The sequence below is a fragment of the Abrus precatorius genome, unplaced genomic scaffold (assembly GCF_003935025.1).
Source record: "Abrus precatorius isolate BTA unplaced genomic scaffold, Abrus_2018 Scaffold8, whole genome shotgun sequence".
In the NCBI taxonomy this organism is placed as follows: Eukaryota; Viridiplantae; Streptophyta; class Magnoliopsida; order Fabales; family Fabaceae; genus Abrus; species Abrus precatorius.
The window spans coordinates 31,719,411-31,734,484 of NW_020874428.1; the positions used below are offsets into that span (position 1 = coordinate 31,719,411).

General features: G+C 29.6%; 2 protein-coding genes across 3 annotated transcripts; one reads left to right on the forward strand and one right to left on the reverse strand.

The window, feature by feature from the left end:
- The first annotated feature begins 8,425 nt into the window (after positions 1-8,425).
- On the forward strand, positions 8,426-11,548 carry LOC113847947 (putative pectinesterase 63). Of its 2 annotated transcripts, none has more exons than XM_027477280.1 (4): positions 8,426-8,898; positions 9,969-10,175; positions 10,334-10,590; positions 11,320-11,548. In XM_027477280.1, the coding sequence occupies exons 1-4, from the start codon at positions 8,455-8,457 to the stop codon at positions 11,477-11,479; spliced, it is 1,068 nt and encodes a 355-aa protein (XP_027333081.1). In that variant the 5' UTR covers positions 8,426-8,454; the 3' UTR covers positions 11,480-11,548. The 2 variants fall into 2 exon arrangements, with proteins under 2 accessions (XP_027333081.1, XP_027333082.1); XM_027477281.1 differs by having other exon boundaries at positions 10,334-10,569.
- A 2,291-nt stretch (positions 11,549-13,839) lies between these two features.
- Positions 13,840-14,741, reverse strand: LOC113874719. The gene is made up of 3 exons (XM_027512934.1): positions 14,303-14,741; positions 14,036-14,096; positions 13,840-13,951 (listed from the first exon to the last, which is right to left on the reverse strand). Exons 1-3 carry the CDS (start codon positions 14,739-14,741, stop codon positions 13,840-13,842), a joined length of 612 nt encoding a protein of 203 aa, XP_027368735.1.
- Positions 14,742-15,074: the final 333 nt, after the last annotated feature.

The following is a 15,074-nucleotide window of genomic DNA, read 5'->3' on the forward strand; positions in this document are numbered from 1 at the left end:
TATTTAAACATAAACAAATATATATATATATATATATATATATATATATATATATATATAATTCAAATGAACAAATAAAACTATATAAGCAATTTAGATTTATGTAAAATTAAAAATAAAATTAATAATTTGAAAATACAAATAGTTTAACAATGAAAAAATAATTTTTAAAGAAAATTAAAATCTTTAAAATTGACTTAAAATTTGAAAATAATTTTTTAATTTAATTGATGTAAAAAATATTAAATAACCAAGATATCACATTTCACTCTCAAAAATAAATATTTCTTTTATTACGCAGGGATATATATACATCCTTTATATCACCTTTTTTCATTTTGGGTAATAAAACAAGAGAAATAGGTTTCTGTATATGTTTTCTCTCAAAAAAAGTATTAACAGAATGGTTAGCAAAAAACTTGTATCTTAAAATAATTTCCAATCAACCATGCAAAGCATGTAGGACAAAAAATGGATAACGCCCCCTTGGGATCGACGACGTATCACTACTATTCGTAGTTGATTATTGAACCAGAATAATACGACTGAACTTTTCCTACGACGCATTTTCCTTATTCCCACAGTCCTTGCATTGCATGTTTCTATGTGATCTCAACCCTATATATCAATAATATCATTCATTCTTATATACGATCTAATCTCAAGTATCGACAACTTGTATACTATTGCATTCTGTAGACCTGCCTTGCGATCAATTCCAATTTCCAACATTTTATGATCATTTATAGCTTGATCAATGAATTTCGGCTACTGTTGATGGATGCCAATGCCATGCACTCCAAAAATAGATATTAGTTTTTTGTTTTTTTTGTTTTTTTTGCCAAAAAATTACATCGTATACCATCTTACTTTGATGTGTTTGATCTCTAATGTTTTAGAAAACTGGCAAGGTGCCTTGGCAGACATACCATTGTTGAAAGGTTATCAATTACCACCATCATATGATCGAATGGGTAATCTCTAATTCTCCATATAGCATCCTTAAGGCATATTCATACCAATGCCAAATTTCAAATTTAAGCTAATAAACTACATTAGCTGGTTCTAGTTGTTGTATCCTAACCAAACCACCACTACCCGATATACAGGTTGCAATTGGACTGTACTAGACATGAAAATTGAGGTTTTCTTCCACTTTGCCAGCAAAATTTCTGTTATATAATGATTTATGAGGCATTTCATTTGCTTTTGCCAACTGGGTTAGCATATGTCCAAATCCAAATGGTATATTTTAGGTTACAACACATATTCCACGATACATTGCTGAACCCTCAGTAGCAAAGCCCCATTAGAAGTTCGCTATTGAAAAACAAAGTATAGATAGATAACCAATCTTTTTGTCTTCTTGCCTCATACCCCAGACACAGATGGAATATTAAAAATGTAGAGTTGAATGAACATAAAAGTAAAAAGTAACTTTAAGAAGTGAACTTATATATGATAATGGGCTTCTCATATCAGTTATGTGTGGATAGCAAAATTTCGTTGAAAACATGAAAACAAAGTTTCTTTTAGTAGCATAGATAGTAGAAATGAAAAGACAATATATTGATGGTGGGGATGAGATAGTGACTTGTCAGAACCGAAAACGACGAAGATGGATCACATATAAGAAGAGAGGGCCGCATTTTTCGGGTTTGTGTTCAGATGCTCCATCCTATTATCAATCACTGTACCACACACACAGAGAGACACATTTCAGTGACCCATTTGTTTTGTTTTTGTCTTAAGGACAAGGGTATTACTGTCTTTTCTAGGGTCAGCCCTCTGACAAAACTAGACCACATGGGTAATGGGTCTGTGAATCGGATTTAGCCTTGTGGAGGGGCCTTTCCCTCCTTTCGCACGAGTGATGAGCCCATGTTAGTGCAGGAATTTTTGTCTACAAAGTTTTAGGTACAAACACCACACGCTACAACTATATCATACTCATGCTAAGTGTCTCCTTGCATCAATTCTTGCCCACTCCATTCATGTTTCGTTTCTTCTTTTTCTAAAAGATATTCTATCTAATCACTTTTTTAATACATTTTTATTTACTTTCTTATGCGAAAGAGTTATAAAAATCAATACTCATGCAAGAAATTGTTTAGTTTAGTGAATGATATAACAAGTACGGATATTTATAGGATTTGTTGGAGCATGTTTATGTTTGTCTCTGTCCAACCCAAATTTTGATAGGATTTTTTCTTAGTTTCGAACTCAACTCAATCAAAATCTAACAATACATAAGGTTGAATCCACCCCATTAATTGACAGAATATACTAATCTTATAACATTATATACAGTTAAACCATAATAATAATATATTTTACTATACATGTTTTAAAATTGATAATATATATATATATAATATTTAATATACAAAATATTATCCACTAAATCTTGAAGAGTTATTACTAATATATAACTATTTTAAAAATGTAAAAAAAAAATACAAGGTCAAATTAGGACAACTCAGTATAATTATATGACAAGACATGTAAGTTTAAAGAATCAAACAATGGATATACGTTCCTAGTATACTGTTAATTGGTGTCCACTTGAGTGAGAAGGATATGACTTGGCGCTTATCCTTTCCTGACTCAGCCTGTTAATTATCATTTGTTCGACCAAAGATTTTTTCAATTTAGGCAATGATGGTATCGGTTCACGAATCGCTGTATGTGAGAATGGCAAAGTTTCTTTTTAATAGCCATGACAATAATTAATGAACTATTCGACAAGATCCAACATTATCAAACCAAAAACCTCAGCTCCTAATAACGAGTCAAGATCATCCACCAAATCTTGAGTTATGGCAAATGAATCAATTATTGAGAAACAATAAAACAATAAAGCCTATTGGAAGTATCTAATTTCAGTATAATCAAGGTTAGAATAATTAATGTTATTTACCCACAACTCATTATTATATTTATATTGAAAGAAAAAGGACTCATTATTTAGAGGAGTGTTGATGACCCGATTTGTCTTACAAATTTACTCCACTCGATTCTATTATCATATTAATCTCCCAAAGATTAACCTGACACCGCGTAATACTTTAAAGATCTAGAATAATGACAAAAAAAACTTCAGAAAACTAAAGTAATTGATGGAAGACAAAAAACCATAGAAAACAAGTAATGATCAGAGGAGTCGATGTAAAACTAGAGGAGGGCAGAGTTGAGATGAAAAATAAGGAAAACAACGCATTCTTGATAATATAGAAAGGGAGAGGAGGTGAATAGAAGAAGGTTAAAAATATGTTCAACAAGTTCACGCTTCTTTCCCTATTAAAATGCTGTGTTATGTCTATGATGGGTTAGAACTTGATCAATGGTTGAGCGAAGGGGATTCTAAATATAAGAAGGTATTTTATGATATTTTTGAAAGAACCTATCTCTTATATTATATTATATTATATTATATATATATATATATATATATATATATATATATTCAAATTATATATCTAGAGCTCTATTCCTTTAATTTTTTTTCTTATTTGTTTCACTCTTTTTTATTTATTTTCTCCATTCAAACAAAGTTTAAAAGCTTGCCAAAGCACTAAAGCAGCGTCTTATAGGTAGCAACCAAATGCCACTGGACAACCAAAATGCGCATTTGACGAAGTGCCGAGAAAATGTTCCATTGGCAAACTAAAGCTGACCAGGCCAGCAAAGACTATTGGGACATGTTTTGGTTCTGCACAGTGAATTAAAGTAAGAATTGACATGTAAACTACACATATGATGCATGGCTTCATGACATTGACTGTTGTCTCTATTTTGAACGAATCCCTTTGAATTTCACGATTTAAGGGTCATAATTATTGTTTACACATATAATTGTCTTATTAATCCGTGCATTTGGCATGCATTTGTAAGGGTTGGGCTGGATACTTGTATTTTTATTTATTTATATCCAAAATAAATATAGTGATGTAACTTTTTCGCGTTGCTTCGTGGAGATGCATGCAACTAAAAGGGAAAGGGAAGGATGAAAAAACATAAGAATAAGTATGCTCATTTTAGCCAATCAAAAAGTATGCGTCGTCATTTGTTTATTTAACATGATCTTTTAATATCAATTTATCAAATTAGTTATAACAAATAATATTTATTTTCAAGTATTTGGTGTATTTGGTAATTAAAGGATTTATTAAGAAAATTGTACTGAATAATATTTTTTAAATTTTTAATTTTTAAATAAGTCTAATAATGTCATATAATTTATCTAATTAATTTTTTTAAATAAATTTAATATTCCGAATTTATTTAATACAAATTTTCATATAACAAATTGATAGAATTAAATAGTTAACGTTGAGGTTTGTAGTTAAATTTTCTTATCAAAATGAAATTTAACTAGTTGAGCTGTTGATAAAGAGTTTTTAATTGAGCAATAATAAAATTCAATTAAATAATAATTATTTTTATATATTTTAAAAGTATGTTGTTCATTTCGATATATATTAAAAATATTAAATAATTTATATTGATAGAATTTTTTATAAGATAATTTAGGGTAAATTACACTATATATACCCTTGTATAATTTTATGCTTTTTCAATTCACCTCCTATACTTTATATCGTTAAATCATCTTATACCTTTTTATGATAATTAAAAATATTATAGATATTAATATTTCAATCTTTAATTTTTTTTAAAAAAATTATTAGACTTTAATTTATGTCAATAAACTAATTTATTCTCTATCTCTCTCTTTCACTCACCCTATCCCAATACGAGACTTATCAGGTGATCAAAGAGCTATTTTTATAGAGTAAATCTCTAAAATGTAGAAGTTCAATATTTTAATCTTTAAAATTTTTAAAATTCTCTATTGATCTCTAACTTATAAGAATATATTTATATTAACCATTTTACTCCTTTTAAATATAGATATACATACATGTACAAATGGATGGATGAATCAAGTTATTCTAAAAAAAACAACCTTAAAGATTTTCTCCTAATCTTTATCTTTTATGTATTTTAATCCAATGATTTATATTATTTTGTGATTAGTATAGTTACTTGCAGTTGAAAACAACTTTTCCCAAATTCCTTTAACCTAATTGAATTTTTTAGACAAATTTATATTTGATTTATTTGTTTGATTTCAATGTGGTTCATTTAACAATTATGACGGTGAAAAATCACCATAACTAACCCCAAAAAAAAAAATTCATATTTTGTAACAGTAAAAGAAAAACTATCATAATTGATAGATAAAATCAAATTAAAACTAGATAAAAAGTAAAAAAAATAAAGACTTAAATCAAAATAAAATATATTTAAAATAACAATTTTGTCATTTTTTTATTCCAAAAAAACTGTACAAGAACGAAGTACGACAATTCTTCAATATCTGATGTTTCATCTCGCGGTTTGCACCTTTTTCACAATTTCATAAACTTAATTGAATTTCTTTCATTGGATAGAAATTGTGTCAGAACTCAGAAGTACTGTACTTTTGATTGGTTGAAAATAGCCCTAGTCGCTGTTGATCGATGATTGTTAAATTGTTGATGCTATCTTCTGCGTTGGTCCATCTTTAACTTCGTGCATGGTCTCAGAAATTTGGTCATGCGCACGATTATGGAATCTTGAAACAATCCTCAGTCTTTGTTATCAATAATTGCATGCAGTCTTTCCCTTGTTGTGTCTTTGGATAAGTGCCGCTTTGCCAAAGGATGCTTATCACAAATCACAAATATTAATATGATTTATATACATATTATATTAGCAGTAAGTCTTTAAAGTTATTCTTATTTCTCAGAACCTGATTGGTAATGGGATACACCAAAATTAATATGATATATATTTTAAGAATATAAAATATTAAGAATCTTTTATTTTATTGCATAATTTTAGTTTAATAGTTAGATTTAAAAATGTATTTATATAAATTAAGTTATATGTATGTATATGAGACATATTCTGTGAAAACGCGAGAGACAAACAAAATAAGTGAATCTTAATCATATAATTATATATAAATATCCATCATCTTTTAATTAATTAGTTTTAACTGTCTATTTTAATTATAAGATTGAGATTTTTACTACATGCTGTAATCTCTCATCTAATACGTTTATAATTCATACATGTGTACGTATTCATATACACTAAACAATGAATAATTTTATTAATAAAAAATTTAAAATAATAAGATTTTATTCAAAAATAAGTATTTATTGTATTAAAAAATATAGATATAATAAATGCCTTTTATATACCAATTTACTATTTTTTTAAAAATATTTAAAATCCACCTTGAGAAGTAAGTTAACATTTTTTTAATGATAAATACTAAGAGATTCTCGCAGAGCAGAAGGATACACAGTAAATACTCCATTAATTGCGTGAAAAATGAGGGAAGAGAGGCATAATCAGCGGAATATGAAAAGGAAAACCAAAACGAGTACATAATGATTTGTTCCTTTCATCTAACAACATTATACTGATCCCCTCAAAGAAAAATCTAACATGATCTTATTCTAAAACGTTGTAGGCACTAAATTCCAAAAGGGGTTCAAACCCAAAAGACAATTCCATGTGCAGGCAGAGATCTAAGTACATTTTCACCATCCAAATTAAGATAGATTCGTTTATCTTCTAAATTTATCATGTAGAAAAGTGGGAAGATCGCGCGTGAAAATATAAAATAGAGAGGGTAGAGACATTGAAGGAGAGAAGAAGAAAGGTGCCAAGAGAACATGTGATTTGTGGGATGGGACCATACTGACGTGAATGTTAGATGAGAATATTGGCGACCATGCATGCACAGTATACACAGACGTGTTGTAATATATTTGCTTGCAAAAGAGAAAGGAAAATGTATACAATAACCGTTTTCCTCACACTATGATTACATTAATAAAAAAAATAATGAAGCAAAGAAATGAAAAATGATAGGTGGTGTGAAACATACTAGAATAAAAATTATATTTCAGATTGTGAAAAAAATAGATTATTGAAGAATTTTATCGTCAAACCATCTAATACCAAAATTAGTTTAGATTAACTGAGTACAAAATTAGTTTCGAGACACACCAATGAAACTATAATAATATGTCTATCATGCATATTTAATTAATTTTTTTTTTCTCATCTGATTTACGAATCTAATCTAAGTCGCGTAATTAGATATGGAAAGTGAGTCTTTAACATTTTTTACAAACATAAAAATTTAAATTCAAGACTTTGATACTAAATCACTTATTACTTAGACCAACTTTTGATATTAATTATTTTATTGTTCTATATAGAGTTATAGTTTCCTTTCGAAATATATTATTCTTAATTTTCACGACTACAATTCTTACATTTGTTTTTGGGGTGAACAATTACGATCTTTTCTTTTTGTGGGTTAAGAACAACTACGAGTCCTGCATCAAGTAATAAAATCACCTTCCACTTTGATAAAAATGTGTTGATCGTTTCTTGTGTTTTTGGTCCACACGACAATTTGCGTGTTCTTGTATATTTTGTCGTGGACAATGTGTTTGCTTAATTCCACGAGGCACGAGCGCTCAAACCTGATATACGAAGGCTTACCCATTTCCGAAGACAACGTCATCCATAAAACTTCAAAGTGGGCCTTCTTATATATGGCTGTTCTGGTCCCTTGGGCCTGCTCCTTCTGTTTTTCTTGGGTTTTCCCTTTGGGCCCCCTGCATCCATTATCAAATGATTCAAAAGAAAAATCCTACAGCACACAAATGTGGCTATCTACCAACTTCCATTAGCGCACTTGTGGTGAACAACATAACAAAGTTTCACTGAATTATTTCTCTTCATTACATTGATTTCCAATACCCGAGTGGCGTGTGCCTTTTTGGGTCATGATAAAAAAAATGTGGCTAGCTACAAACTCCCATTTTTATTACTTTTCTAAATCCTCATTTGATCCTGGTTTTCATTTGTTTTGATAAAATTTTTACCTCGTTTCTTATTATTTTCTGAAGGTTACTTCATTTCTCATTAACATTAAAAATAAAAGTGAATAGCATTTTCTAAAATATATCAGACCAATAAATATTTTAGAAAAAGGAATTAGATTGATCTACCTAGAATTTTGAAGACAAATTATGAGGCTCTCAGTATGCACAGCCCACTTCCACTGTTCCACCTCTCATTTCTGATTTAGATGATAAAGTTTTATAATAAGAAAGTAACAGAAGAAAACATGAGACGTAGATAACTCAATTGAGATGTCAAATTTTAATTGGTGAAAGAGGGTTTAGGATTGGAAAGTGAGACAAAAAGTTTAAATTCACGTTCACATGGCGCAATTAAGTGAGAAAAGTGACCCTATGTTTTATTACACCTCCTCCACGTACTTGTGTTTCGTTCTCCATCTCTCTCTGTACTCTATATATTTAACACTTTACTCAATAACATCTTACGTTGATAACAGAATAATTGAAGGTTAACATGGCTCAGAGGAAAGTGGGTCACCTTGAAATTAGTGGGGCAAAATTTTTTGCTTCATTAACACTACTCGTTCTCCACCTTGTCCAAGCAACCCTTTTACCTCACATTTCGGAGCATGCACACCGCAGTGACGGCGCGTTTAAAATCGTGAGGGTTCGCAAAGACGGTGCAGGGGACTTCAGGACGGTGACGGAGGCCGTTAACAGCATTCCGTCAGGGAACAAACGGCGAGTGGTGGTGTGGATCGGCATGGGCGAGTATAGGGAGAAGATAACGATTGAAAGGTCGAAGGCGTTTGTTACGTTTTATGGAGAAAGAAATGGGAACGACAATGACATGCCCATCATAACGTACCACGCAACGGCATTGCAGTATGGAACAGTGGATAGCGCCACCGTCGCTGTTGACTCCGATTATTTTGTTGCTGTCAATGTTGCCTTTGTGGTACGTTTCACTTTTTCTTTTCCTTTTCTTTATTCGTGTTAATGGAAGAACAATTCAGGAAAGTATAATGTAATGTACATGCCACATTATTTTTTTACATATTTTATCTTGCAACTTCTTACTTTTAGACATGTTGCAAAGTGTGGTTTTATTATCTGTCTGTATATTAAAACAAAATTCTATCACCATTTTACGTAAAATTGAATCTTAATCTTAATTTTAATTACTAATTCATTTTTTATATTTTTTAATTATAATATATATATATATATATATATATATTACTATAGTTATATTAATAAAATATGTATTTATGATCTAATAATTAAAATTTTTACTACACGCTAAATAATATTTTTTTTATAACTAATCAATAATATTTTATTATTATATGTTAGAATGAATTCATAACTAGTAATATAAATTGATTATTAACAATATTAAACAAATATCTTTTTTAAATATAATATATGTGTATATTATAATAATTTTTTTAATTTAAAATTATAAAACTTATTCATTATTTTAATCAAAATTTTATCCTAATTTTAACACCTTTTTTTCTCTTCAATTACTATGTATATACTTCTAATACACTAATTAATATTTTCATAATGTAATAAAATATTTTATTAAATTAATAACTAAAATGACATTATTTATATAAAAAAAACATTTTGATAAAATTTGTTAATTTTTAATCATCTATTTTCTAAAAAAAATATGATTTCTTTGAAAAAATAATCTTAAGAAGTGATTAAATTCTTATATATATTTTTTTTGTCATGTGTAATAACAAACGAATAACAATAATAATAATTTTTGTCCACGTTACACATGCATGCGCATGTATACACCACGTAGACATGATTAACATTTTCCTCCACTAGTATGCGTTCTTGGATGGGTTGATACATATATATATACACGGTTGCTGCCTTTATTCTCATTTTCTTTCTCTTTTGATTTTATATATATGGGTAATGAATTAAATTATTTTTCTTGAAACAATTTATCATTAATTCTTATTGATCTGGTCAAACTTGAAATATAACTGTGGCATAGTTTAGAACTCGTCTCCTATGCCAGATGAAAACAGTGTTGGAGGACAAGCATTAGCCATGAGGATATCGGGGGACAAGGCTGCATTCTACAACTGCAAGTTCATTAGCTTTCAAGACACTTTGTGCGATGACAAAGGCAGGCATTTTTTCAAGGATTGCCACATTCAAGGCACCTATGATTTCATCTTCGGAAATGCAAAATCTATCTACTGGGTATCATCCTATTATATTATTTATTAAATATATATATATATATATATACACCCACAAGGGTTTCTAATTAATTGATTTCCAAATATTATTGTGTTTAAAAATTAAAGATTTCATTAATTTTGCTATAGTCATGATGTGCAATGCATTTGTGTGTGTAGAGAAGTACCATAGAATCGGTTGCAAAAGGTTTGAGTGTTATCACAGCACAAGGTAGAGAAAGCAGGGCAGAAGACACTGGTTTCAGTTTCGTGCACTGCAACATAACGGGAAGTGGTAACAGGAACACATACCTTGGGCGTTCTTGGAAAAGGAGCCCCAGGGTTGTGTTTGCCTACACTTACATGGGCTCCCTCATCAATAGCCGAGGATGGTTCCGCAGACACCCTAAAGCCAAGCACAAACTCAAGCACAACCGGTAGGTTTTAGCTGTACCCTCTATATAAGGATTTGTCTTAAGTATTTAATCAGATAAATCAACTAATGATATCTTATATTTAAAAATAACTTAAGATGGAGATATTTATTTTATAAAATCATTTAAACAAACTCTCGAAACAAAGTCACCTATTTTCTCTACAAATATCATTGTTCAAAATAGTTGAAATGTGAAAACACGACTTTTTTTTCAATTTACATATTCACAATGCTTTTCTTTTACTATTACACTTAACCTTATCACTCATTTTATTTAATATAGTTATCTCTTCTCTTTTCTTTTTCCTCATAAAAAATCATTAAAATAAATAAAAAGAGAATAGCATTACTCAAACACATATACACGTCGATGGTACTCACTATAGCTGTTTGACAGAGTGTGGTAGATATTTACATTAATGTAATTTTCATTTATTTTAAAATTATAAAATTTAATCTCAAACTTTTTAAATAAAAATCACAGATTTTACTGTAAATATTTTTAAATTAATTTAAACACATGTTTAAATTACATGAAATAATTGAAAATCATCAATTCTATCAAGATGGATTCTACCAAAGGAGCACTTCAATTACTGAACAACAGACATTGCTTTAGTCATTTAATGCATGCGGTGTATTGAGTCATATGATTTTAGGCGATAGTAGCACCTACCAGCAACTATTGTTAATTAATTATTTTGGCTTGTGAATTTGAATTTGTTTATAGGACAATCTTCTACGGAGAATATAAATGCATGGGACCAGGAGCTGCTTCCTCTGGCCGCGTAAAATTTTACAGAAAACTATCCTACAGACAGGCAAAGCCCTTCATGAGCATGGCTTTTATTCATGGAGGAAAGTGGGTTGTCCCACCTCCCAAGCTGTGATACAAATATTAAACTGCGCATGTGCCAATTAATATAAGAGAAAATTCACATGTATCTATCATGATTGTACGTGTCTGCTAGTGTGACAAAGTGTTACGTAAAACTTTGAAGACTTTGTTCTGTGTTGTACTTGATTGTTGTGATAACGCCCTTACATATAGTAATGTGACGTAAGATATGTTGTACACATTAATTTCCTCTAATACGATGAAAGTATGGCCATAAGTTCTTCGAAAATGAACAAAGTGGGACGATCTGAAGACAGCTAGACAGGGCCATTATTCTCAGTGACGTTGTAATTATCGACTTACCATATGTATATGCATTATTAATAAATAGATTGCTAAAAAAATAAAAAAAGCTAGCTTTAGAAAGTTATAATTTTTTTTTCATAATTCGAGTTGAGTCACACACTTAAATATAGTGAATAAGTTTATTACTAAAGATTTTTTATATACATAAAAATTCAAATTTAAAATTTAATTTAAACAATACCGAATCACGTGTCACTTATACTAATTTCTATTATCAATTTCTGTGTATTTTTTATGATTTATTTTTTAGTTAACAACTGTGTAAATTATTTTTATAATTATAATTTTTATGTTTTAAATATTTACTTAAATTGAAAAAACTTACATAATTTACAATATACTTATCAGTTGCTCCATATATTAATTTGCAGAAAATTTATTGAAAAGGATTGGAGAAGGACATTTCAGAGTAGTTGTAATTTTCAGACAAAACCCTACAAATTCGTTTCTGATAGAAGATAATGTTGCAGCATGTTGTATCATAATGAATCAACAAACAACAGATATAAAAGATGGTCCAAGAGATTTTACCGATATATACTCTTATAATGCAGGATTTATCTTTTTCATACTTTAATAAAAGTATTTTGTTAATTTCAGTATAAAGATAAACAGCTAATAAAAATTTTATTAAAAAAAGTATTTATTATATTTTTATAACTTTAATATAATAATTGTATTTTTTTTATAAAAATTTTTATAGGTTAACAAAACCTATAATAAAATTAGAGACACTTTGATTTGCTAACTAAAAACAACAAAAAATAAGAAAGATAAAATTAAAATTTGATATTTTAAACAAACACTTGATGATGATAATAATAATAATAGAAAAATATTTGTATACCTGTAAAGATTAAAACTGCCATTTTTTTTTATCAGTAGATAAAAATAGACCGTAAACGGAAGAAGCCCTGTGCACGACTTCATAAGCATTGATATTCCTAAGCCCATTAAACGAAAACTGGCTACAAGCCCAATAAGTAGCGGCATAGATCAGTGTTTGCTCATGGGCTTTTAACAAAGATAAAAGTGCATGGGTCATGGCCGAAAAATGAGGACATGTTTGTTCATCATCATCAATAAATAAATGAATAATAAATATTAAACGAATAAAATACGAAAGATCTTCTTAGCAATCGCATTATGCTCCCATCCATCATGTGCACAGAGGAGATACAGAGAATAAAGGATGCTTTATTTTGAATATATCAACAACACTTTAATTATTGCTTACTAAATAATATATAGGTGGGACAGCTCAAGACGAGATTTGATTGAAGATTATGTTGCAGAAGCACATGATGATCAGATTCTACTTCACAGCAACGCCCATTTTAATCTTAGACTACAGAATTACTTTAAGTTTATATCATTTTAATCTTTGTTTTTAAAAAACTAGTTTAGTTTAGTTTTTTATTAATTTTTTGTTTGATAATTAAAATTAGAATAAGGTTGAAAATTATGGAAATTGATATTTACAATTTTAAATACTGAAACAAAGATTTTCTCTTTCCCTTGTTTTTCTTTTGAAAGAATAAAAGAAGGAACATTATGTTTATGAAGATGTGTACACGGAAGGTTCTGTTTTTCTATTTTGCAAGAGCTTCAGAAAGGTTGCCACTGAAATCTGAATTTGAAGAAGTCAGCACCGACATTGAAATCACATTAGAGGTGAACAAAGCCTTAATTAGGAGAATGATGGCTCATTAAATAGTAAAGCTTGTCTATTTGAATAAAAAAAACGTATTTGTTATACAATTTCTTTACACAACAAAGTGTATAATAAAGAGATACATAGAAGAAGAAGAAGGAAAATAAGGTAATTAACGAATGGAAATAAAGGAAAAATAATATTATATAAAGAATTATTGTATGAATAATAAAACACATTTGAATATGTTAGCAAAGTACATGTATTAAGAGACCATTCAATGCAGTTCTTATACCAAAGCATTGAGTACATGGAAGTATAACAACTGTCCTACAAGCAAATTGTGGCAAATCTTTCTAACTGGGGTACTCTATCATTGTCCACATCTGAAATCAAAACAAAGAAGATGGGCAAACCTCTTTTACACTTGAAACCAGCTCTATAACTTCACCTCTATAAAGATCAGAGTAATTACTTATTATTCCGTAGTACCTGTGTTTGCAGCTGCAATTCCACCAAGAGTCTGAAAGTTAGTTAAAAAGGGAAGGGTTATATTATTGCACACCACATTGCTACACCATCTTTTACACTTCCCTTGTTTCCGAAATAGAAAAATCAACAGAATGCCTTAGAACGTATGTGAGAAGTGCTGTAAGAAATGTTACAAGAAAAATGGTGTAGAAATTTAATCATTGGAAAGGGTAAAAAGAACAAACAACAAAGACAAAAATTTCCCCTCCTCTTTTTCTCCCCCTTTACCATTTCCTTAAAGAAAGTATTTTTCAAGCTTTATTGGCTAATTCTATATTGTTAATATATGAAATGATATTAAATAAAGTAATAAATTAAACTTACTGGAGCTGTCATCATGGTTCTCCATGCAATTCAATAGGTATTTAAAAGTCTCAATCTCACATGGAATAGTGAGTCCACCACTCTGGTCAAACCCAAATTCTTCTGCAGCCTTTTCCAGCAACACCTTGAACAAAGAGTGGCTTAGGTAACTTGTTGGAATGATAAACCTTCGAAGCTCTGGCCCTACATAGACAGCTAAATATCCTTTGGGAACATCATGTGGTGCTTTAGGGCTGTGACAGCTATCATCATCCGAGTCACAATACATGACATTTGTTAGCCTTTTGTTAATCATTGGTGATATGCCCCCATGATTCACCCTAGAATGATCATTTGACTCTTTTGAGCCCAAGGTAACAGTTTGCCACTTCTGAAACATTTCCTTTAGTCTTGCAATCTGCTTAATCCCACTCAATTTGGACCCTCCAGCACCATCCATTGATGTAAAACCTAAGGCTACACCAAACTGAAGTGTCTTCAGATGTTACACTAATTGCAGAAATATACATAAAAGTGTAAGTCAAATCTTCAAAAACTAAATAAGGCTATCATGTTTTTCTACATTAGCTGACAGCATATTTTAAAATATTAAAAAAATGCAGAAAGAAAATATAGACTGAGATTTAAGAACAATCACAAATAACTAGAAGGAAAACATTCATTGATCATTTCATCCAAGAAAAGCTATAGATGTTTTCACATATAAAATTTGTATGCTTTTCTCATCATATGTAAGGCATAAATTTTCTTATTAGCTGGTTGCCAAGATCCC